The 22,961-nt window shown below is 39.3% G+C and overlaps 1 protein-coding gene across 2 annotated transcripts; it reads left to right on the top strand.

The window, feature by feature from the left end:
* The first annotated feature begins 16,872 nt into the window (after positions 1-16,872).
* On the top strand, positions 16,873-21,598 carry SLN (sarcolipin). Of its 2 annotated transcripts, none has more exons than XM_025356754.1 (2): positions 16,873-16,971; positions 20,968-21,598. In XM_025356754.1, exon 2 carries the CDS (start codon positions 21,043-21,045, stop codon positions 21,136-21,138), a length of 96 nt encoding a protein of 31 aa, XP_025212539.1. In that variant the 5' UTR covers positions 16,873-16,971; positions 20,968-21,042; the 3' UTR covers positions 21,139-21,598. The 2 variants fall into 2 exon arrangements, with proteins under 2 accessions (XP_025212539.1, XP_025212540.1); XM_025356755.1 differs by having other exon boundaries at positions 16,922-16,949; positions 20,968-21,595.
* The last annotated feature ends 1,363 nt before the right edge of the window (positions 21,599-22,961 follow it).

Below are 22,961 nucleotides of genomic sequence, written 5' to 3'. Positions count from 1 at the left end.
TAAATCTGAAATAAATTTACCTATCATTGGAAACCTATTCCTTTTTTTTTTTTTTCCTTTTTTTTGAGATGAGTCTCACTCTGTTGCCCAGGCTGGAAGGCAGTGGTGCTATCTTGGCTCACTGCAACCTCCACCTCCTGGGTTCAAGTTATTCTCCTGCCTCAACCTCCCAAGTAGCTAAGATTACAGGTGCCTGCCACCATGTCTGGCTTTTTTTTTTTTTTTTTTTTTTTTTTAGAAGAAATGAAGTTTCACCATGTTGGCAGGTCTGGTCTTGAACTCCTGACCTCAAGTGATCTACCCACCTTGGCCTCCCAAAGTGCTGGAATTACAGGCTTGAGCCACCATGCCCAGCCAACTTATTACTTTTAATTGAAAAAACCAATTACTTTTAATTGTAAAAACTGCAATTACTTTTGCACCGACCTAATACCTCTGGTCAAGCCTGGTAGCTGAAACAGACATTTCTGCATGAGACTGGAATTTGAGTTTGTATAATATACTTGGTTGTAATTGGGTTGCCTGAATAGGTGGGAATCCAAAGGCAAGATTATAGTGTATAACTTGGTTTGAGAACAGATAACTGGTGAGGCAAAATATAGGAGAAACCCTTCACTGAGGATGAACTCTCAAACCAAAAGAATACAAGGAAGCTCAGTGTCATGAAAAGTAGTCAATAGAATCTGTAAATAAGAAAATTCATAGCCAAGGAAAGAGGGCTAATAGAACAATCTGAAAGGGGCATGAAGTTGAAAACTGTCAACCTCCCCAAAATAAAAAAAAAAAAAAAAGGAGGACATGAAGTTTAAAATTGTCAACCCCTCTGCAATAAAAGCACCTCCAAAGAAAAATTATTGTCCATAAAACAAGACTAAGTATTTATGAAAGCAGAAGAGGAAGCTATGAAAGAAAACTATGGGAAATCTTGAAAATAAAATATAGTCACAAAATTTAAAAATATAATGCGTGGGCTACATAGTAATTTTAAAGGAGTCAAAGAGAAAATGAATTAGAAGATAGAACAGAAAAATTTATCGGGATGTAGAGATAAATAAAGATGTGGAAAATGAAAGAGGATTTGGGTAATATTGAAGAGAGATAGAATGAGATACAAAGTCATACAAATAAGTCAAAGTCTTAGAAGTCACTAGCAAGAAAGGACAGATCAACTACAACGATACATCAATCAGATCAACAGCAAACTCCGCCACAGAAATGGAAGCCAGAGAACAATGGAGCCATTGCTTCAAAGTAGCGAGGGGAAATTAGTGTGAATGAAATTTAATAGTCAGAAAAATATCAGTGAAGAGAGAAGTCTGAAGAAAGCACATATTCAAGTATATGAGGACTAAAAAGGCTTACTACATACTCTTAATGAAAGAATTATTAAAAGATGAACTTTGGCAAGAACAAAAATGAACTCAGAAGGAAGAAGTAGAATGTGAGAATCCTGGGTGTGACAATACATTCAGAAAATATCTCAATAAATAAATGTTAATTAAATAATAACAATCTTTCAAAAAACATAGAATATATAGCTTCTATATAGACTGAAAGGAGGGGGAAAAAATGAAAAGACAAATCAAACAAACAAAAATAACAACAAAACCAACTTTATGAGACCAGACAGCAAAGAAAAGGAAGAACAACGTGGCAAATAGAAAATGCAAAATAAGACGTTAGAAATGTTTCATAACAATCCAATAAATACTAATAGGCTGAACCTACTCATTTGAATATAAACTCTAAGATTGAATCTTAAAAATGTAGATATCTGCAACTTATAGAGATACTTATAAAAGTAAACTATATAGAAATGTCAAAAATAAAGGGATTTAAAAATTATCAGGTGAATATTAATCAAAAGACAGCTAGTACAACATTATTTAAACAAGATAATACAGAATACAATGAAAAATATTGAATAACAGGAAAAAATATTCTTAAATCAGAAAAAAATCTCATCAGAAATGTGGAAATATAACCAGAAAGGCTCAAAAATATAAATTAAAATATTCCAAATTACAAGGAAAATATATAAATCCAGTTACTTTGGTAGAGTTTAATACACCTTGCACAGAAATAGATCAATCAAGCAGATAAAAATTAGTAAAGGTATTGGAGATTTGAGAAATACGAATAGCAAGTTTGCTCTAATGGATATGCACTAAATCTTAGTTTTGATCATCAGAGAATACACATTCTTTTCAAGTACAGAGAAGATTTACATGAATTTATTCCATATTATGCCCCAAATACAGTTTCATAAAACTATAAGAATTCATACCAACTAGAACACATTCTTGGCAAATGAGTAAATAAAATTAGACCTAAATAATAAAAAAGAACCAAAATGTTTATATATTTGAAATAAAACCAAAACAGGCTAAAAATACTCCCGTGTAAATAATTTGTGATTAAAAAGGAAGTCCAAATGAAAAAGATATAATATTTAAAGATGACATACCAAGAGTGCTATCATACTGAAACATACCGAGAGCAGCTAAATTAGAATGTAGGAAATTTATAACCTCAAGCGTATATACTTGGAAAAGAAAGAGAAAAAGAAAGAAAAAACTCCAGGCACTTAAATAAAGAAGGTAGAAACAGGACAAAGAATAAACCCAAAGAAAATAGAAGGAAGTAAACGATAAATGTAAAAAGAGAAATTAATTGAATAGAAAACACATTAATAAACAGCAAGACTTGGCCAGATGCGGTGGCTCACGCTTGTAATCCCAGCACCTTGGGAGGCCGAGTCTGGTGGATCACCTGAGGTCAGGAGTTCGAGACCAGCCTGGCCAACATGGTGAAACCCCGTCTCTACTAAAAATACAAAAATTAGCCAGGCATGGTGGCAGGCGCCTGTAATCCCAGCTACTTGGGAGGCTGAGGCAGGAGAATCACTTGAACCCGGGAGATGGAGGTCACAGTGAGCTGAGATCATGCCACTGCGCTCCAGCCTGGGTGACTGTGAGACTCCATCTCAAAAAACAAAAAATAAATAAAATAAAATAAATAAAAATAAACAGGAAGACTCATTAAGAAGGAAACAAAAAAGAAAGTAAAACGAAATAATACTAGGAAGGAAAAGACTTACAAACAATGACAATCCAGTAGCAACAACCACCCCTAGTATCCAGATGGTACTCTCCAAATGCCATTTCTCACTGAAAGGAATCAGGGGCCCTTCACAAAATGGATAATTTCTAGAAGGAGTCATTTCAAAAGGAGGACATAAAAGCCATCTTTAAGGTGCCACTGGCCTAAGATGGAACAAATTTGAACAGTAGAAAGAATTAATCAGTGGTTATTGGTTGAAACATCAGTAATAAAAATCCTCTAGTTCATAAAGGTATTAAGAAATCCTCACTGGTAACCACTGGAGGTTAATAGGACATCAACTCATTAATATGCAAATTGATGTGCAAAGGGGAAGAATAAAGCATTTATCCTGCCTTCCTATCTGAACTATATTTTTGGGATAATCAAATAGATTCAATGAAGGGAAGTGCTGCAGGGAAGAATTTATGTGAATATATGTAGATATATTGCATGTATAGATAGAATTAATGTCACCTGTTTGCAATCCCCATTAAATAATAGATCAAGGCAACAATTACTAAAGGCTTCTAAAACTATCAGAACTTGCTGATCAGTCTTAGCAACACTATAACTTGGAGAGCCAGACATTATCTGCCTCGCAATCTTCTGTAATAAGAAGTATGCAGCACCAACTGCGAAGTATTCTTGCTATTAAAAAAAAAAAAAAAAAAAATTGAACCTGAATCTAATCACCAGTTTAGAGGAACTTAGGTCTAACTAGCATTTTGTGGAAACTACAGAAGCTAGAGGAGCAAGTTAAATAATGTCACAGGGAAACAGTGCCTCCAATTCAGAATGTGGACATCATATAGGATAGAGGTATATTTCTCTGACAAAGAAACGCCATAAAAAAAGAGAGGAAACTGTTAGAAAATAAAGACTTATTAACCAAATATACCACATGGACTTTGGATCCTAATTTGGACAAACTGTAAAGAGACACTTTTGAGACAATCAGGGAAATTTTAATATAGACTGACTATTAAATAGAATTCAGGAATTATTGTTAATTTTGTTAGATATGATAATGGTGTAGTGGTTCTATTAAAAGAGTGTTATCAGTTAAAGATGCATATGAAATGATCATTATTTCTGGGATTTCCACAGAAATACTCCAGAAGAAATAATGACAGAAAGAAAGAAAGAAAAGGAAGAGAAAAAGAGAAAGAAAAAGAAAAGAAAAGTGAGGGGAATAAGAATAGCGTAACAATATAGGCAAAATTTTATTAATTATTGAAACAGGATTCATTAGATTATTTCTTCTATTTGTGTGTGTTGAAAAGTTTTATTATAAAAAGTTTTAAACTGAGGGAGCATAAAATAGGTAAGAGAATAATTGAAAGTCTAGGAGAATATAATAAAAAGTGATATTAATAAAATTGCAAAAAAATTAAATGGAAAGGTTTCTAATAATACAATAAATTGCCAGAATTGACTCAAGAATAAATAGAAAACCTAATAAGTAGAACCTATAACCATACAAAAATCGTGAAATTAGTAGTCAAAAATCTCCTCTGACTCTCCAAAAAGGTCACCAGGCTCATAGTTCAATGGGCTACTTGTAGCAAACCTTCAAAAGAAAAAGTATAGATAATACAGTTAATCCTTTAAGAATATGAGTTTGAACTCATGTTCACTTGCATGTGAATTTTCTTCCACCTCTGCCACTCCTGAGACAGCAAGACTAACCTCTCTTCATCCTCCTCCTTCTCAGCCTACTCAATAGGAAGAGGAAAGGGAGGAAGACCTTTATGATGACCCACTTCCACTTAATGAATAGTAAATATATTTTCTCTTATTATTATTATTATTATTATTTTTTTGAGAAGAAGTCTCACTGTCGCCCAGGCTGGAGTGCAGTGGCGCGGTCTCTGCTCACTGCAAGCTCCGCCTCCCGGGTTCACGCCATTCTCCTACCTCAGCCTCCCGAGTACCTGGGACTACAGGCGCTCGCCACCACGCCCCGCTAATTTGTTTGTATTTTTAGTAGAGACGGGGTTTCACCTTGTTAGCCAGGATGGTCTCAATCTTCTGACCTTGTGAACCGCCCGCCTCGGCCTCCCAAAGTGCTGCGATTACAGGCGTGAGCCACTGCGCCCGGCCTCTCTTACGATTTTTTAATAGCATTTTCTTTTTCCTAGCTTACTTTATTATAAGAATACAGTATGTAATACATAAAACATACAAAATATGGGTTAATTTGTTTATACAACAGACTGTTTATGTTATGGGTAAGTCTTCTGATAGTTAAGGTAAGGTACAGGTATGGTAGTTATGGGAAAGGCTGTTAGTAGTTAAGTTTTAGGGAACTCAGAAGTTATAGGTAATTTTTCAACTGTGCAGGTGCTTGGTGTTCCTCACTCCCTTATCGTTCAAGGGTCAACTGTACCTATTTTACACACACTGTTTCAGAGAAGAAAGAAAGAGGGAAACCTACTTATTAAATTAAGGTAATCTGGATGCTAGGTCTAAAGGAATCAATCATAGGAACTTGGATTATGCCCCAAACTCATATCAGCTGTTTTATCTGGGGAGGTAAGAAGGGGGATAGACATGGGAATGGTGGTTCAATGAGATCTCAGCTTGATTTATAATATTTTAATGCTTTTATTTAAAAAGACATGAAGCAATATGACAAAGACATTAAGAATTGTTAATTTCATGTAATAGAAACATTTTATTTTTTACTGTAGTAAATTTTTACATTTTTTAAAAAAAAATCTACAGCAAATCATAGTTTGCTGTTCAACTTCAACAGCAGACAAAACCATCTCTTTAAAGCATATTATTAATATGTGCCAACCTAATGAACAGCTGTCAGACCTGCTCAGTGGTAGGAAGCCTAGCATGTACTATTTTTAGATCAAGAAATTCTGAGTAGTTCAAGTTACTACAGCTCTTGTAAACATCTCCATCTTTTCTGAGCATAAACTGACGAAAGATTAGAACATTTTATTTTGAAAACATTTATTTGCCGTGATTCTTCAGAGTTGAACGGTTATTAATGACTCACTTCATGTTTAGACATATATTTATTTAAGCACTCTTATGGAGTGCCTACTGCATACTGTACACTACATGGCTAGCACTAAGCCTGTAGAGGTGAGTGACACAATCCCTTTCATAGGAGAGGAGAGGAATAAGAAAGTCAATGCTAACTATATGGTGAAATCAGTAGTGTATAGGGCTAGGGAGATCTCAGAGGTTCATCCGTCCTAACCTAGAAGATCAGGGGATGTGGCCCTTGAATTAAGTACTAATCTTAATCATCAAATAAGGGTAGGAGTCACTGAGGGAAAAAAGAAAGATGCTCTGATTAAGAGGAAAGCATATGTAAACAAGGAGACTCTGGAGTGTCTCAAGTCCAAGATTTGTCAATGCATGTCTCACGTGCAAATGGAGCAGGTGTGATGGAAGTTGATTTGCTCTGGGAATTTAGGCACCTCCTGAGAGAGAATTCATACTAAGAGAAGAAGGGTGATGCCTATTACTTCTACGTATTCCCTAGCTGAACTTCCCCATTAACTCATGTCTGTGCAGACACTGGAGTGACAGCAAGATAGTATTCCTTTAGTACTTGTGATGGTGAATTTAATGCGTCAACTTGACTGGGCCAAGAGGTGCCCAGATTAAACATCATTTATGGGTGTACCTGTGAGGGTGTTTCTGGAAGAGATTAGCATTTAATCAGGGACTACGAAGACTGCTCTCACCAGTGTGGGTGGGCAGCATCCAATTCATTGAGGGCCCAAATACAAAAAAAGGCAGAGGAAGAGTAAATTCTCTCTTTTCTTGGTCTGGAAACTCCATCTTCTCCTGCCCTTGGACATTGGTGCTGCTGGTTCTTGGGTCTTTGAACTCTGGGACTTACACCCTTGGTTCTCTTGGTTCTCAGGCCTTCAGACTCAGACTGAATTATACCACTGACTTTTCTGGTTCTCCAGCTTGCAGATGACATACTGTGGGTCTTAGGCTCCAAAATCATGTGAGCCAATTCCCATAATAAATCTCCTCTTAGATGTCTGTATATGTCCTACTGGTTCTGTGTCTCTGGAGAACCCTGATTAATACAGTATTTCTCAACAGGTTGTAACACACAGAAAGAGACACACTTCTCCACACCTACCCCAGTTTTGCTCCAGAAGTAAGTGTACTTTCGTACCTCCAGTGGTCAAAAGCTTTGGGACCCAGCATAGATGGCTGCAGAGAAAAGGGTTCCTTGTAGTCGTGGACAATGCCCAAGGCAAGCAGTCGTGGTGCTTGGCAGATGTGATTGTCCGTAGAGGAAGTGGCAGGATGAATGTCTGGTGTATGTGTTGGTTCTCAGCCAGTGTGGTAGGACTAAAGGGTTGACTGTAAATGCCTGATGAATGCTGTCAACATCTAATAAAAAAAGGAATCCAATAGGAGGAAAGGAAGAAAGTGTTTACTGATTGGATTTTTCTTTTCCTTCCTTCCTTCCCTCCTTCCTTCCTTCCTTCCTTCCTTCCTTCCTTCCTTCCTTCCTTATTTTTTTTTTTTGAGATGGAGTTTCACTCTTGTTGCCCAGGCTAGAGTACAATGGCATGATCTCAGCTCACTGCAACCTCCGCTTCCCAGGTTCAAGCAATTCTCCTGCCTCAGCTTTCCGAGTAGCTGGGATTACAGGTGTCCACCACAACGCTCGGCTACTTTTTTGTATTTTTAGTGGGGACGAGGTTTCACCATGTTGGCCAGGCTGCTCTCAAGCTCCTGACGTCAGGTGATCCGCCTGCCTCGGCCTCCGAAAGTGCTGGGATTACAGGCGTGAGCCACCATGCCTGGCCCTGGACTTTTTTTTTTTTTTTTTTTTTTTTAAAGAGACAGGGTTTTGCTATGTTGCTCAGGCTGGCTTTGAACTCCTGGGCTCAAGAGACCCTCCTGCCTCAGCCTTCTCAATAGCTGAGATTACAGGCACACACCATCGCGTCTGACTTGATTGGACTTTTGTCGTACAAGAGGTATACCCCCTGATGACACAGATATAGTTGGTGGCCTGAGGGATGTGCATATTTGGTTTTCTGTTCTACACTGCCAAATGGGGTAAGAACCAGTGAAATGCAAGCTACATAGAGTAGGTCTGAACCACTTCTCCAAGATAAGCTGCCCAAATTCCGAGAATACTAGCCCCTGGCAACTCCACATTCTCTCTCACTGTAAAAGTGTAAAAGGTTAGGTTACTCCCCAGCCCGTCGAACATGTGCCTGATTGCCTTGTGAGATAGCATGTCCCTAATCCAAAAGGAAACCTAGCCTGGAGCTTGGATCCAGCTAATCTTCTTCCACATTGCTGCAAACAGGCAGTTCAGCTTTCTCATTACTCACACAGAGAGCAGAGATAGATTTTCATGATTCTTGAGGACTCTATTCTCTCTGCTTTAATAGCTAAAAGCTAAAGCCAAATGAACTTGTTCACAGAGAACAACAAGCAATTTTATCTGGTCCTTATTATTCTTGCTGTAACTGCAATTGTGTTATTCTGACTGACAGATTCCCAGAAGAGATTCAGAGAAAATACCCTTGATCAAATTCACAAAGGAACAGCATGTTTCAAGTGGGCGTGTCTGGCTAGAATCTCCCTGAACAGTTCAGTAACAGCACATCAAAAGACTGCTGAATTCTTATTTCCCGTCCAAAAAATAACAAAGCCAATCTGAAATCTGGAAGTGTTCTGAGGGCAGATGGTATTAGCCTAGTAGTAAACATATTTTTGGCTGCTTTTTTTCTTTTTTTCCCCCTGGTAACTATGTTTAATGTGCTGAGAGAAAGCCGTTTGTTTACAGAATCTTATTATAGAGCAGAAATATACTTGTTCCAGAGAAGAAGAGTTTAAATGGTTCCAAGTCAAATGATGCTAACAGGTGTCACCTCACCAATCCAGGACTTAAAATGGGTTATTATAAATAGGAGTAACACATATTTTTTTTGGCCCTTTTTCCCACCTATTATGCAAGACTCCATACCACTATAATGTTCCTCCTGATTATTTCCAGCAACTTCGTGGGTGGCTCACGTGGGCTCATGAACAAGTACTGTCAGCTATCACATACGGCCTGTCATTTTCTTGCTCTTGAGCTCTGGCTCTTCTCTGCTGCTGTCTGCTGCTGAGGCCTGCAGAGATTAATATAAATGGCAGGTGAGTAATTATTGGACAGTCTTGCTGCTTCTGCCAGGCTCCGTGACACTTCCATTGAAGGACATTACACCACTGGTTCCGTGGATATGCTGAGGTCTGCGAGATGACACTTGCAGGGAGAATCTCTCTCTCCTTTTCAGTGCTACATGCTGTTGAGGTTAGTTGTTAAAGAGTAAAGAGTTATGGAGTTTTTGCCCATAGTCCTCTCCCCTACTAGGTCAGGCTCTAGAGAAGTAGAATGGGCAGAATGTGAGTGTGGCGGCTATGGGAATGCACCTCTCAGAACTGACTGCACCATAATGGAGGTGGGCCCAGCTGCTGTGCTCTGAAATCACAATCATGTTTACACGGAAGCCAGCTTCCCACAGGCTGCTCCCAGTCGATAACTGAGCATGGGAGGAACACTAAGGCCGACTCATCCCTGGGAGACACGGAGCACCTGTAACAGGAGATTTTGACTTGAGGTTTCCTGATGGCCCTATCGGACTTTCCCTAGCACTGCCGTCTAAGATGCTGCCGCCCAGTCTTCTTGTCCCCTTGCCCTCTCTCCTCTTGGGGTCAGACCTGGATTGCTGTTTGATGACTAGCTCAATTTCCCCACTCCCTCCTATTTTCTCTCAGAGTCATTTCCCTTAGTATGTTTTTCTTTTGCACACTTAGTGGCATCTTGGCATCTGCTTCTCATGGGACTGAACTAACACAGGGAAGGTGTGTTCCTTGCTATGGAAGCATAGTCTGTTCTCCCTGTTGCTGACCCTTGTGTATCTTTTTTTTTTTTTGAGATGGAGTCTGTCATCCAGGCTGGAGTGCAATGGTGCCACCTTGGCTCACTGCAACCTCTGCCTCCCAGGTTCAGGTGATTCTCCTGCCTCAGCCTCCCAAGTAGCTAGGACTACAGGTGTGTACCACCACGCCTGGCAGATTTTTTTTGTTTTTTTTTGTATTTTTAGTAGAGATGGGGTTTCACCACATTGACCAGGCTGGTCTTGAACTCCCGACCTTAGATGATCTGCCCGCCTTGGCCTCCCAAAGTGCTGGGATTACAAGTGTGAGCCACCATGCCTGGCCCCATGTGTATCTTCTTGATTCAATTCCCTACAGAAGAGTTTCTTCTGGGAGGCTTTGAGGTCCATGTATGAGTAGCTTTGATGTTGACCTTGACTTCCCCATTGACGTTTGCCATGCTCAGACACATGTGGACATCAGCAGGGATATGAAGTGATGGGGGCTCAGCCTCCATCACTCAAAATGCATCATTCAAAATGCATCAATGCTATGCGTTTTGGAGCATCTACTCTGCTTCTTCACTGGTTCGGGGCACAGCTAGAGAAACGAAAGAAATACAAGCAATTGTGCCTTTGAAGTTTAAATTCAGTTAGTGAGACAAAAATCACAGTTGTCACAAGTGGGTAATGACACAGGTAATAATCATTTATATTTTCAACAAGGATTTATTGTTCACCTGCCAGGATTCAATGTGTAACCAAAAGCTAAATTTTATGGCATTCTTTTTTAGGTGCGATAGAGTATTGCAGAGGTGTCTGCATGGGGGAAAAGTAGTCTCCTGATGGGGAGAAACAAACAAACAAAGAGACTTTTAATTTCTCTTGCTTTGTGCCTCATATTTTATTTATTTATTTATTTTTGAGATGGAGTCTTGCTCTATCCCCTAGGCTGGAGTGCAGTGGTGCAGTCTTGGCTCACTGCAACCTCCGCCTCCCGGGTTCAAGCGATTCTCGCGCCTCAGCCTCCTGAGTAGCTGGGATCACAGGCATCTGCCACTATACCTGGCTGATTTTTGTATTTTGAGTAGAGATGAGGTTTCACCATGTTGGCCAGACTGGTCTCAAACTCTTGATCTCAAGTGATCCACCCGCCTCAGCCTCCCAAAGTGCTGGGATTACCGGTGTGAGCCATTGCACCTGGCCTCATATTTTAAAATGTTTATTAGTGTGCTGCATAATAAATTAGTACAGTAGCACCTGCACATAATCTATTAAAAATACCTAAGTTTTCTGTCAGTGATCACAGTAAAATTTTTTATCAATAAAGTGCACAATCAAAAGGAGGTGGAGGCGCCTGGGCTAGAGGATGCTTTCATGGTTGTGCCGAATGCACTATCATGTAGTGGTTGGAGCTCAGGGCTGGGTCCAAAAGTTTTAAATCTCAGTTCTGTCACTTATGCACTCTTTGACTTATCAAGGCACAGCCTCTCTGGGCCCGAGTTTTCTCCTCCATCGAATAGGAGTGTTGTACCCACCTCACAGGATTGTTGAAGGAATTAAATAAGGTGATTCATGTTTAGTAAGTGCTAGTTGACGTTGTTGTGGTTATTAGCATTATTATTTTAGCCTTAGTAGCTTTTTTCTCTTTTTGAGGCTCAACTCGAGTCTTCGAGTTGATCGTTCATGAGTCTGCTTCATCTTCAGTACCACTCTCTATGCTTTGTAAGAAGTTGCTCTGATTTCCTTTCATCTCAGGAGAAAGAGATCTCTCCCACCCAGGGACTCCTATTGTCTTTCCTGATGTCATTCTGATGCCACCTCTCTCACACTGTCTTGTATTCTAATTTTTTTTTGCCCCTTTCTTTTTGTTTTATTTTATTTTTTTGAGATGGAGTGTCGCTCTGTCACTCAGGCTGGAGTGCAGTGGTACAATCTCAGCTCACCGAAACCTCTGTCTCCCAGGTTCAAGCAATTCTCCTGCCTCAGCCTCCTGAGTAGCTGGGACTACAGGCGCACGCCACCACGCCTGGCTAATTTTTGTTTTAGTAGAGATGGGGTTTCACCATATTGGCCAGGCTAGTCTTGAACTCCTGACCTCAAGTGATCCACCTGCCTTGGCCTCTCAAAGTGCTGGGATTACAGGCATGAGTCACCGCGGCTGGCCATCCCTTTAAAAAAAAAAATTAAATTTTATTGTAAATTGACAATTGGTGGTTGTAGATATTTATAAGGTACTAAATGTGGAATAATTAAATCAAGCTAATTAACATATCTGTTACATCAAATACTGTTTTTCATGGTGAGAACATTTGAATTTATTGTTAGTGGTTTTGAAACGTACAATACACCGTTATTAACTATATTCACCATCCTGCGCAATAGGCCTAAAATATATTTATTCTTCCTGAGACTTTGTTTCCTTTGACCATCATCTCCCCATTCACCCCTTTCCCCAGTCTCTGTAACCACCATTCTACTCTGCTTCTATGAGTTTGATTGTTTCAGATTCCACATATAAGTAAGAACATGCAGTATTTGTCGTGTCTGGCTTATTGCCCTTAGCATCATGTTCTCTAATATTTTCCTTCTTTTTAAAGGCTGAATAGTATTCCATTGTGTATATAGATGACACTTTCTTTATCTATTCATCTGTTGATGGACATAGGTTAATTCCGTAACTGGGCTACTGCGAATAGTGTCTACTTTTCTTAATCTTCTTCTTTTGGGGGGCAGTAGCCCTACTCTGTGTCATTATTACTTCCTGTGTGACTAGAACAATGCTGTGTATTTAGTAGTGTTCACTTGATACCAATTGAACAATTGCAGAAGTAATGGCAAAGCTGATGACTTGGCCTTCTGCTGTGCATCCCCTCTGCTCTGTAGTGACAGTACCGGGGCAGCATCTGCGGGACACACAGGTGGCAGGAGAGAGAGAGAGTCAAGGAAGTCAAGCTTGTTTCAACTCCATGCACTCCATTCACTGTCTGGGCTAAAGTCAGTCCTTATATTAGTGAATGTTTCACAGAATTTTTAGACGAAGTGACACTCAACCCATTCTCCTTTGGTCATAAATGAAAAGAGAAGCTTTGTACTTGTCTAAGAGAAAGGAGTTCCTCCTTGTCGTTTATTTATTTACTTTTAATGATTAGGATTGAAAAAAACCCCTAACAACTAGCATCGTTTAACTGATGACCCCGCAGGCTCTGTGCTTGTTTTTACACACATTGGTGTAGTATCAAATCTTAGTGATGGAAAGGAACAAGTTGATTTTACTTACATTATCAATTGGATCTTCACCACAAATCTTTGAGGGATATTAGTATTACCATATTATAGATGGGGACACTGAGGCCCAGAAAGGATAAATCATTTTCTTAATGTTACTCAGTAAGCGGAAAATTTAGAATATGAACACAGGCTTTTGTCACTTCAAGGTCCATTTGCTTCCCACTTTCCCGCAGGTGGCTTGGGCTAAAGTGTTTGAATTAGCAGTATTGTGTCGACCTGCCAGTGGCCACTTAAGCTTCTTCATGACTTTCGCATGGGCTTTCCCTGTGGCCAGAGGGCAGGGCTTAGATGATGATTGTGGCAATACTGACATGGAGAAAACTTCAAGAAGTAGGGTTTTCTTTTCTCTCTGGGCATGCGCTCACTCATGTGTTTGGGTAAGTGAGGGAGAATAGCAGAAAGCTGCTGCTGTCTTTCTCCCCAGCTCCATGACCAGCTGGATGTGAAGATGGCAAAGTGAGAAGGCCACTGAGATGATCATGCTCAATACTGCGACGTGCTAAGAGCTTATCGCCTTCATCAAGGCCTTGCTGACTTCTCCCATCATGTTGCAGACTTGTAGAATTCTAGGACTGACGTAGGTCTTCACTTTTCAGTTCTCAGAGTAAAAAGGTGGGTTGAAGAGGGGAGTACGTGAAACGAGCTAGTTTAGCAACTAATCTATCAGGCAAAGAGCTCAGCACTGATTCTCAAAGGATGCCATTTTTACACCTGAGAATGTATATGGTGATGCTGGTGGGGAGATAAATACCAATTAGAGATTCAGTGCCAGTGTCAATGTGAATGTTGTTTTCTTAACGTTTTTGGCCATTGGCTAAGTTCTAGATGAATAGGCAGAGAAATAATGTCAAAGTTTATTTAGATTGTCGTCCTGCCAATGGGCAGAGAAGTATCTTGAAAGAAAGTTGATATGAAATGAATGCTGCTAAGTCATGGGAATTGCTCTCAGGAAGGAAAGTATTAGCAGAGTTAAGTAACGTTAATTGCAAGGGATGAATTTGCTTTGGTACTGAGGTCTGAAATGTTGCCATTCTCAACTTCTTAAATGAGAAACAATAATATTGCTTTTTAAAAAATAATGTTGATTTTATTTTTATTTTATTTTGGTTCCTTGCAGGAAACAAGATTTTTTATTTTTATTTTTTATTTTTTATTTTTAGCAGACCTGCAGATCCTGAGGGTTAAATAAACCCTCCTTATGCCTTTGAATAGTTGTCAGGTGATTTGGGGCGGCTTCACGTGTTTCTGGAGAGGGTAAGGCTAAACTAGGGACAACTACATTCCAAGTGTAATCCCAATCTCTTGACATCACAGAAGAAACCACTAATTTTCAGAAGCTTCTCAAGTCTGGGAATTTGTCAATGCACTGGGCACAGTCGTCCTTGGTGCAGCATTAGACATGCTTAAATGAGGCAAACTGGACTGACCGATTCGGTCAAATAAGAAGTAGAATTTTTCTTCTAAGTTACTTTGAAATTGACCAATTCAACAAAATGACAGCACTGGAGAGCTGTTTTGGTGATATGTTAACATTTCTCTTTTGTATTTAACATTTTAAATATTGTAGAGCTAATTCATAATCTGACATGTACAAAATAAATGCTTATCCCATAAACCTAATACCAACACATGATATACTACAAATAATTTGATTCCAAATGAATTAAGAAAAAAGTTTTCAAGTTTCAGATTCTTTTACCAAAAATATCCTGGGAATTTGAGATTGTGCCTATGCAGCTTCAAACAGATGAATAAAAAGTAATGTAGGCCAGGCGCAGTGGCTCACACCTACAATCCTAGCACTTTGGGAGGCTGAGGCGGTTGGATCACCTGAGCTCAGGAGTTCAAAGCCAGCCTGGCCAACATGGTGAAGCCCCGTCTCTACTGAAAATACAAAAATTAGCCAGGCATAGGGGTTCATGCCTGTAATCCCAGCTACTCAGGAGGCTGAGGTAGGAGAATCGCTGGAACCCGGGAGGCGGAGGTTGCAGTGAGCTGAGATCGCGCCACTGCACTCCAGCCTGGATGACAAGAGCGAAACTCCATCTCAAAAAAAAAAAAAAGCAATGTAAGGTTTTTTTTTGTTTGTTTTCCTTTGGGTGATGAGATTAAAAGTAATTTAAAAATTTTAAATACTTTAATATATTTTCACATGTCCTACAATAAATATATAGCTTTTTATTTCAACAAAAAATAATTTTGAGTGGTTACAAAAAGAGACAGGTGTGGCTTGGTAACTAGGAAAACATTCCCAGCCTGGCAAACAATCTGGTGAGAGCTTGGAGGCAGAAGGCAGCACTCTGACTACATTCAAGGAGTTTGCCAGATGGCAACAGATAATGCCAATGTTCGATTGCACTATAATTATTATACACTCTCTGTCACTTCAGCAAGCTCTCTTTTCACAAGACAAGTGGCGACAGAATGTTGTATTAAGATTACCCATTGCTAAGCTTATGTTAAAATGAGGAAACGAAATGGAAAGTCTTGTTTTGGTAATGTCTCTGGGGTATGAGGAATGGACGGAAAGGTTTCACGACGGGCACAACTACGTAGAGAATTTCGTTTGTTTATGCCTTTTGGGAATGCATTATTTTGATTGACCCTAACTGGGAATTCAGAGGGGGAGATTTCCTCTATTATCTATAAAGAAAGGATCTGCTGAGCAAACACAATGGCTAGGGTCATGTTTAAAGTACTTAACTGATCTGCTTTCAAGTCTAATGAAACACTTCAGGGGCTCTAAACATGTGACATGTTGGTTACAAACTCATCTTAGTCTAATTTTAGTCAATGTTTGTATTAGAAAGTTATATAATACTTGTCTTTCATTCAGATATATTCTAAATTCACATTTTCCACTAATTTTACCCCAGTTCTCCTTCCACCCCCAATCTATCCAAATAACTGAGTTGAACTGTGTGAGTTTACTGCTCTATTAATTTATTGACAGAGATATACAAACCATGACTTCCTCGGCTGTTTCAGATGAAACTGTAGATCCACATGTAAACTTGCAATGCACAGCTTAGCTGGAAAGTTATGTGGAGCAGGTGATTAAGGGGATAGCTTTCACTGCTTGGACTAAAGTTAGTTTTCAAAGAGCTAAAGATGTCTATTGAATTCTGGAGTGTGTGTGTGTGTGTGTGTATGGGTGTGCATGTGTGTGGGTGTAAAGCAGCAAACTCTTCACATTTCAAATAACTAAAGATATGGGTGGTAAAATGAAGTCACATTTTTACACCTCACATGCTGACTAGGGAGAGCAGTCAAATGCAGCATCGATTGGTTAAAATTAGTCTATCATTCTTGGTTTAGGATGTTTTAAAGACATGTTAAAGATATTCGTGAAGATGTAAAAGATACATTTAAAACCCACGTCAATTGCACTGAAAGTCAACTGGAAACAGAAGGTTTTTAAATCCTGGTAGTGGCAAATTGGCAGCCAAAGGAACAGAGTCTTAGTCAACATATTCCCATGTCCCCCTGAACACAAATAGCCTCGAATCTTCGGAGGGTGTTCCTTTGAGATATTTCATCAGTGACATCACAGTGATTGCCAGCTTCCACGGACTACTTTAGGCACTGCCCAGAGTCCAGGAGTCCAGACAGCCTGGGAGGGGAGAAGGAGTTGGAGCTGAAGTTGGAGACAGCGAGGAGAAACCTGCTATAGCCAGGGTGTGTCTCTGATCCTCTTCAGGTAACTGCAGGATTTTTATGCTTAGCATACGGTGTGTGTGTGTGTACAAGCTGCAAATGAGAAAGGCAGAGGAATGTTTACATTTCTTAATGAAATAGGCAATGCCCCCTGTATACAGCATGCCTTAAGGTATAAAGTGAATACTATTGCTTTCTGTTTTCCTTTTCTTTCTCCTAAGGGTATGCATTTTTTCCCTTCCTAGTAAAAAAAAAAAAATATTTTTTTTGGTATTATGGAAGAAGGTCTGTTTGCTATCTTCTCTAAGTCTCCATTCAAAGAAAACCAACGTCAAACTTCCTGTACAATTTATTCAGAGCTTTTTTGGGTTTTAGTTCATCCACTTGCAATCACTGGATCATATGGCATGACCTTGACTTCAGGGAATGTTTAAAATGAAACCCAAAGTGTCTTTATGGGTTAACAGCAGAAAAATGGAACTTGGCTGATCTGAATTTCTGCCTAACTGGTTCATTCTTCCTAAAGTGTATAAATGTGTGTGAAAGGAATGTTCACACCACACCTTACAGTTAGTATATGTGTTGATTGAATTGAATTCACTAGAAATTCTCAACTTAACTCTTTATGTTTAATTCATCTAAAATCACATAAAACAATAAATACTTAAGGTCACCATTAAAGTGCAAGAAGTAGTAAGAAGTAAATCCCAAGAAAGAAAGAAGTGTGATGGGTAGCCTGCTAATTCAGAGATGACTGAAAAAAAATGTAAAGAGTGCATAAACATATACAGTTTAAACAGTAACTAAAAGGCAACACTTCTATAATTATCATCCAGGTCAAGAAACAGATCATTGCCAGCACCCAGAAGCCCATTCCTGATCAACCCCCATTCTGCCCTTCTGCCTCAGATGTTGGGATCCTCTTGTCCCTGTTATTCTTTATAGTTTGACCATCTATGTCTGCATTCCTAAACAATATGATTAGCCTCCCTATTTTTGACTTCATATAAATGGAGTCATATTCTATGTTTCTTTTGTAAATTCTTTCACCCAACAGTTATATTTGTGAGATCTACCCATTTTGTGTGTAGCTATAGTTCATACGTTTTATTTGCTTTATAAAATTCAAATGTATGAATATACCACAATTTATCATCCATTCTGCTGTTGATAAACATTTGAGTTGTTTCCAGTTTGGAGTTATTGTGATAATATTGCTGTGAACCTCTTTGTTTATGTAACCTGGCACACACGTCCTTGAATGTCTTAAGGTAGAAGTGAAATGCTAGATATTAGAGAATGAACATTTTCACCATTAATTCTAAGAAAGCCAAATTGTTTTCCAAAGTGGTAGAAAATTTATGCTAACTTTGTTTAGCCAGGCCAGTTAATTGCAGTGATAATTCAATTGTGTCATAACTCCTAGGAAGTGACCACAATTCTAGTAACTAGTTCCAGTCTGCTAATTCTAGCTTTGCCTCTAACTTGTTATCTGTCATTACACAAACATCTTAATCTCCTCTCTCTAAAAGTCAGTTTCTCAGCTGCAATCTTGAGAAAGAGAAAAACTGCAGTAACACTTGCCTGCGTTGTTGTGAAGGTAACACGAACAGAGCTGTGGCACAGCTTTCAATAGTATTTTTCTCATTTTCTGAGTATATCCTGTTGGATCACTATCCATGATTCCTGTGACTTAACAGCTTAATTTAATAGGCAGATTTGGTGGGACCGTTGTTTTGCCCTCCTTGAATTGAATTGTTTTGATCATTATAAGCCAGGCTTCATATTTTCTGCATTTCTTGAGAACTTACCCAAATAAATGGACATTTGGACTAGGGTTTTATTTCATTGATAAGTCTATAAGAAAGAATCTGTCTTCATTTCTCATTCCTTTGCCTCCAGGCACCTTGGCAAGACTCATTACCTTTCTGTTCTCCTCTGCTCTTTTGTACATTCTCATAAATCCTTTTTCCTTGATCCATTCATTTTCTTCTGTTTACTTTCTCCTCCAAGCAAATCTTTGTAAAGATTTTCTATTTTTTCCCCTTTTTATTTTCTTGGAGAGACAGGGTCTTGCTATGTTATCCAGGCTGGTCTTGAACTCCTAGGCTCAAGTGATCCTCCCACTCGTTATTAGACTCCTGAATAACGTGCAAGCCTCCCAAAGTGCTCATTAGAGGCATGAGCCACCATGCCCAGCCATTTGTGATGGTTTTCATTGGCAATTTACTATTTCCTTCATGCTGAGGTCTAAAAGATGGATAACAATTAAAAGGGAGATGAAACATAAATCTGTCATCATTTGGCTATATATTTGCTGGCTGGCACCATCCGATTTGAACTTGTATTTTTTTTTTGAGACAAGGTCTCATTATGTTGCCTAGGCTGGTCTTAAACTCTTAGGCTCAAGGAATCCTCCCACCTCAGCTTCGCAAGTAGCTAGGACTACGGGTACCCACTGCCATGCCTGGCTGAACCTGTATGTTATGCCAGTTACACAATATGAAAAATGATTATTCAGTTGGCATTTATGCAATCAATAATTTGGTCCATTGATAATATAATCAATACAGTAATTACAATTAATAATTCAGTCATGTTAGATAGTTAAAAAAATACCGCTCAGACCAAAAGCTTGCTAACAACCCTTTCAGCCTCTTGAACTCTCACCTTTAGCAAACAAACAAAACACCTTTTCTCCCTAAACTTTCACTCTACAGTAGACTTTGGCCCTAAATATGTAAGATATAAATATCTAATTATTCAAAATGCATAAATCTTTAATTTCATTTAGACTGCCTGAATAATGTGCAATTTACACTACCTCACTGAAGACAATAATTTGATGACTTCATTGCATATGTTCTCAAAGTATGATTTCCTGTATGGACAATCTGTACATACTATGAAGATACCATCCCTGCTCTTTGAAATGTTTACAATCTAGGCACATCCTGGACCTGACTAAAAATAGCTGGCACAAGCCCTTGTTGAAACAGAAGTACCCATGAAGTTAACACTTGCTCTTTGGGCTGAATGCCTGTTATGCGAGGGGCTTTTGGTTGATCCCAGTAGGCTGTGTGCCCAATGCAGGACTTGTCAGAGGCCATGCAGCTGTTGAAAGTACTTTCTGCTTTCCGTAGAGTTAGATGAAGACCTACAGCAGTCTGAGGCCTGAAAGATTATGGCATCCCACTTACCTACGTAATTCAAAGCAAGAACAATACTAAACCATAAAGTTTTTCTGTTTTGGTACCCCTGCTTATTGATACTCTTAAGAAAAGTATACACATGCATATGCACGCACACACAAACACACACAGAAGTTGGAGAAATAAAAATGTAATATTTCACATTTTATGAAAAGCACCAATACAATCATCACAGGAAAAAAAATCAGGACAAAAATGGTGGTCTTTATGACATTAGACAGAAAAATCAGGCTGTCTGTAATCATTAGGGCTCTTCAGAGAAACATGACTAATAGAATGTGTTGTGTTGAGGGATTGGTGTCTGTTTTTAAGGAATTGGCTTGTATGATTACTGAGACTGGCAAGTCCAAAATCTGCAGGGTGGGCTGGCGGGCTGGTGGGCTGGAGACTCAGGGAAGTCTCCAGTCCAAAGACAGTCAGGAGGCTACATGTCCCAGATCAAGGTGTTGGCACAGTTGGTTTCTTTTGAGTTCTTTCTTTGGTTTGTAAATGCCCATCTTCTCCTTGTGTTTTCACATGGTCTTCCCCTCTGTTTGTGTCTGTGTCCTAATCTCTTCTGATAAAGACACTAGTCATATTGGATTATGGCCCACCTTAATTACCTCATTTTAACGTATTTACCTCTTAAAAGACCCTATCTCCAAGCACAGTTGCATTCTGAGATACTCTGGGCTACGGCTTTGACATGTAGATTTTTGGGGGACACAATTTAGCCCATCACACTCTCCTTTTCCACAACACTTCTGTTTCCTTTGAGGAAAGGACGAGCATTGTTATACAGGAATGCTCATTAATCTCCTTGTGTTTTCTTTGTTATGTTTTATTAGGAGGTGAGGACAAGCCAGAGGTTCTTGGTGTGCCCTCAGAAGTCTGCCTGAAGTTCTCACCAAGCTGCTGGGAAAATGGGGATAAACACCCGGGAGCTGTTTCTCAACTTCACTATTGTCTTGATTACAGTTATTCTTATGTGGCTCCTTGTGAGGTCCTATCAGTACTGAGAGGCCATGCCATGGTCCTGGGATTGACTGAGATGCTCTGGAGCTGCCTGCTCTATGCCCTGAGACCCCACTGCTGTCATTGTCATGGGATGCCGTTCTCCACCCGAGGGCACCTGTGACCTGCACTCACAATGTCTGCTATGGCGTAGTGCTAGGATTGATTATGTGTTCTCTAAAGATGCTGCTCCCAAGGGTTGCCAAGTGTTTGCCAGTGAATGTTAGATTTATTCCCCAGCTCTTAAATGAAAATGTGTTAGACAAGCCATAAAGTTAAAATTAAACTGTATTCATGATGATGTAGGATTGTTACAAGCCCCTGATCTGTCTCACCACACATCCCTTCAACCTACACGGTCTGCAACCAAACTCTAATTCAACCTGCCAGAAGGAATGTTAGAGCAAGTCTTTGTCAGCCCTTACAGCTATCATGTGAATAAAGTTAAGTCAACTTCAAAAACAACTTCTAGAATTTATTTTAGCTTCCATGTGTGATAGAGCATTTGACCCTTGGCTGGGATTGGAATGACAAGTGCTACCGTATTTCTAGCATTTGAGGTAAGCCAAGATGCTCCAACTGCTGAAGATTTGAAACCAAGTCAACACACTGTGTCATATTTCAAGTAATTCCATTGGTTCAGCGCTCCTCAAACTTTTCCCCTAAACTAGTCTCAAGGGCAGAGGAAGAATAAATCCGTTCCACTATGGGGTCTGAAGCATAGCCTGAATTGCCAGCTAAAAGTGCAACATTTCTTTGAAGTCTTGTGTTTTATCTTTAGAATCCACGAGAAATGTATTTTCTACCTTATAATATCTTCATGTTTGTTTTCATATAAATATTTAAAATTATTTACACTAAGTAACACAAGAACATGAGTCATGTCCCCAAGAGTAGCATATTCTATTTTGGTTATTGTTATTACACAAATGGAGCTAGTCTTTAATCAGCTACAGTTCTAAAAGGAGGAAAATAGAGAATGCAAACTTATATGTTTATAAAAGACATATAAAATAGACGTTTCTTAAACATGTTGCCAGAACACCCCATGTTAGACAGACCAGATCCGCTATTTGTGCCAATGCTGAGGTAATCACGGAGAAAGGGAATGTTGTTAAACCTCATCTTACAAAGCCGCCTTCGTGAAGGCGTTTCTTGCCAAGAATTTGACCTGTCATTGAGGCATTGCCTACATCGCATTATAGTTCTTAACCCTGGCTACATTCAAAGAAAGTCAATTATCCCAGGGGTGATTTTTCAAAATACTGAGGCTGGGTCCTTCTCAGACCAATTAAATAAAAATCCCAGGGGATAGAGTCCAAGTATCTATCTTCTAAAAATATTTTCTAGATGATTACATTGTGTAGCCAGAGTTGAGAATCTACTGATACCAACCCTTGCTTCTCAAAATTCGATGTGATTTTGAATCACTGGGAAGTCTCATTTAAATGCAGATTCTAATTCCATTCTGATTCTGATACTGATTCAGTCTGGGATGGGGCCTGAGAGCCTACATTTTGGACAAGATCCTAAGTGATGCCGGTGCTGCCTGTCCAGACTGCCACCCTTGGATTAACATATTAGAATCACTTGGAGGACCTTTAGCAAAACCACGCAAGCTTGAGCCCAATTCCTAGTTGTTTCTAATTTTTCAGCCTTGGGTGAACCTGAGTGTTATTCTTTTTTGGAAGAACTCCAGGTGACTCTAATGTGCAGTCAGGATTACGAATCTTCAAATAGCAAAAGAAAAAAAATGTTATATTTTGAGAGGTTCCTCTCCAAATTGGGAAATAGTAGTGTATAGTCCTCAGTGCCTTGTCCCTAATTT

Source organism: Theropithecus gelada, chromosome 14 (assembly GCF_003255815.1).
Source record: "Theropithecus gelada isolate Dixy chromosome 14, Tgel_1.0, whole genome shotgun sequence".
NCBI classification, from domain to species: Eukaryota; Metazoa; Chordata; class Mammalia; order Primates; family Cercopithecidae; genus Theropithecus; species Theropithecus gelada.
This window is presented reverse-complemented; position numbering and strand designations above follow the sequence as displayed.

Coding starts and splice junctions, on each gene's coding strand:
- SLN (XM_025356754.1), top strand. CDS start 21,043: ATGGGGATAAACACCCGGGAGCTGTTTCTCAACTTCACTATTGTCTTG.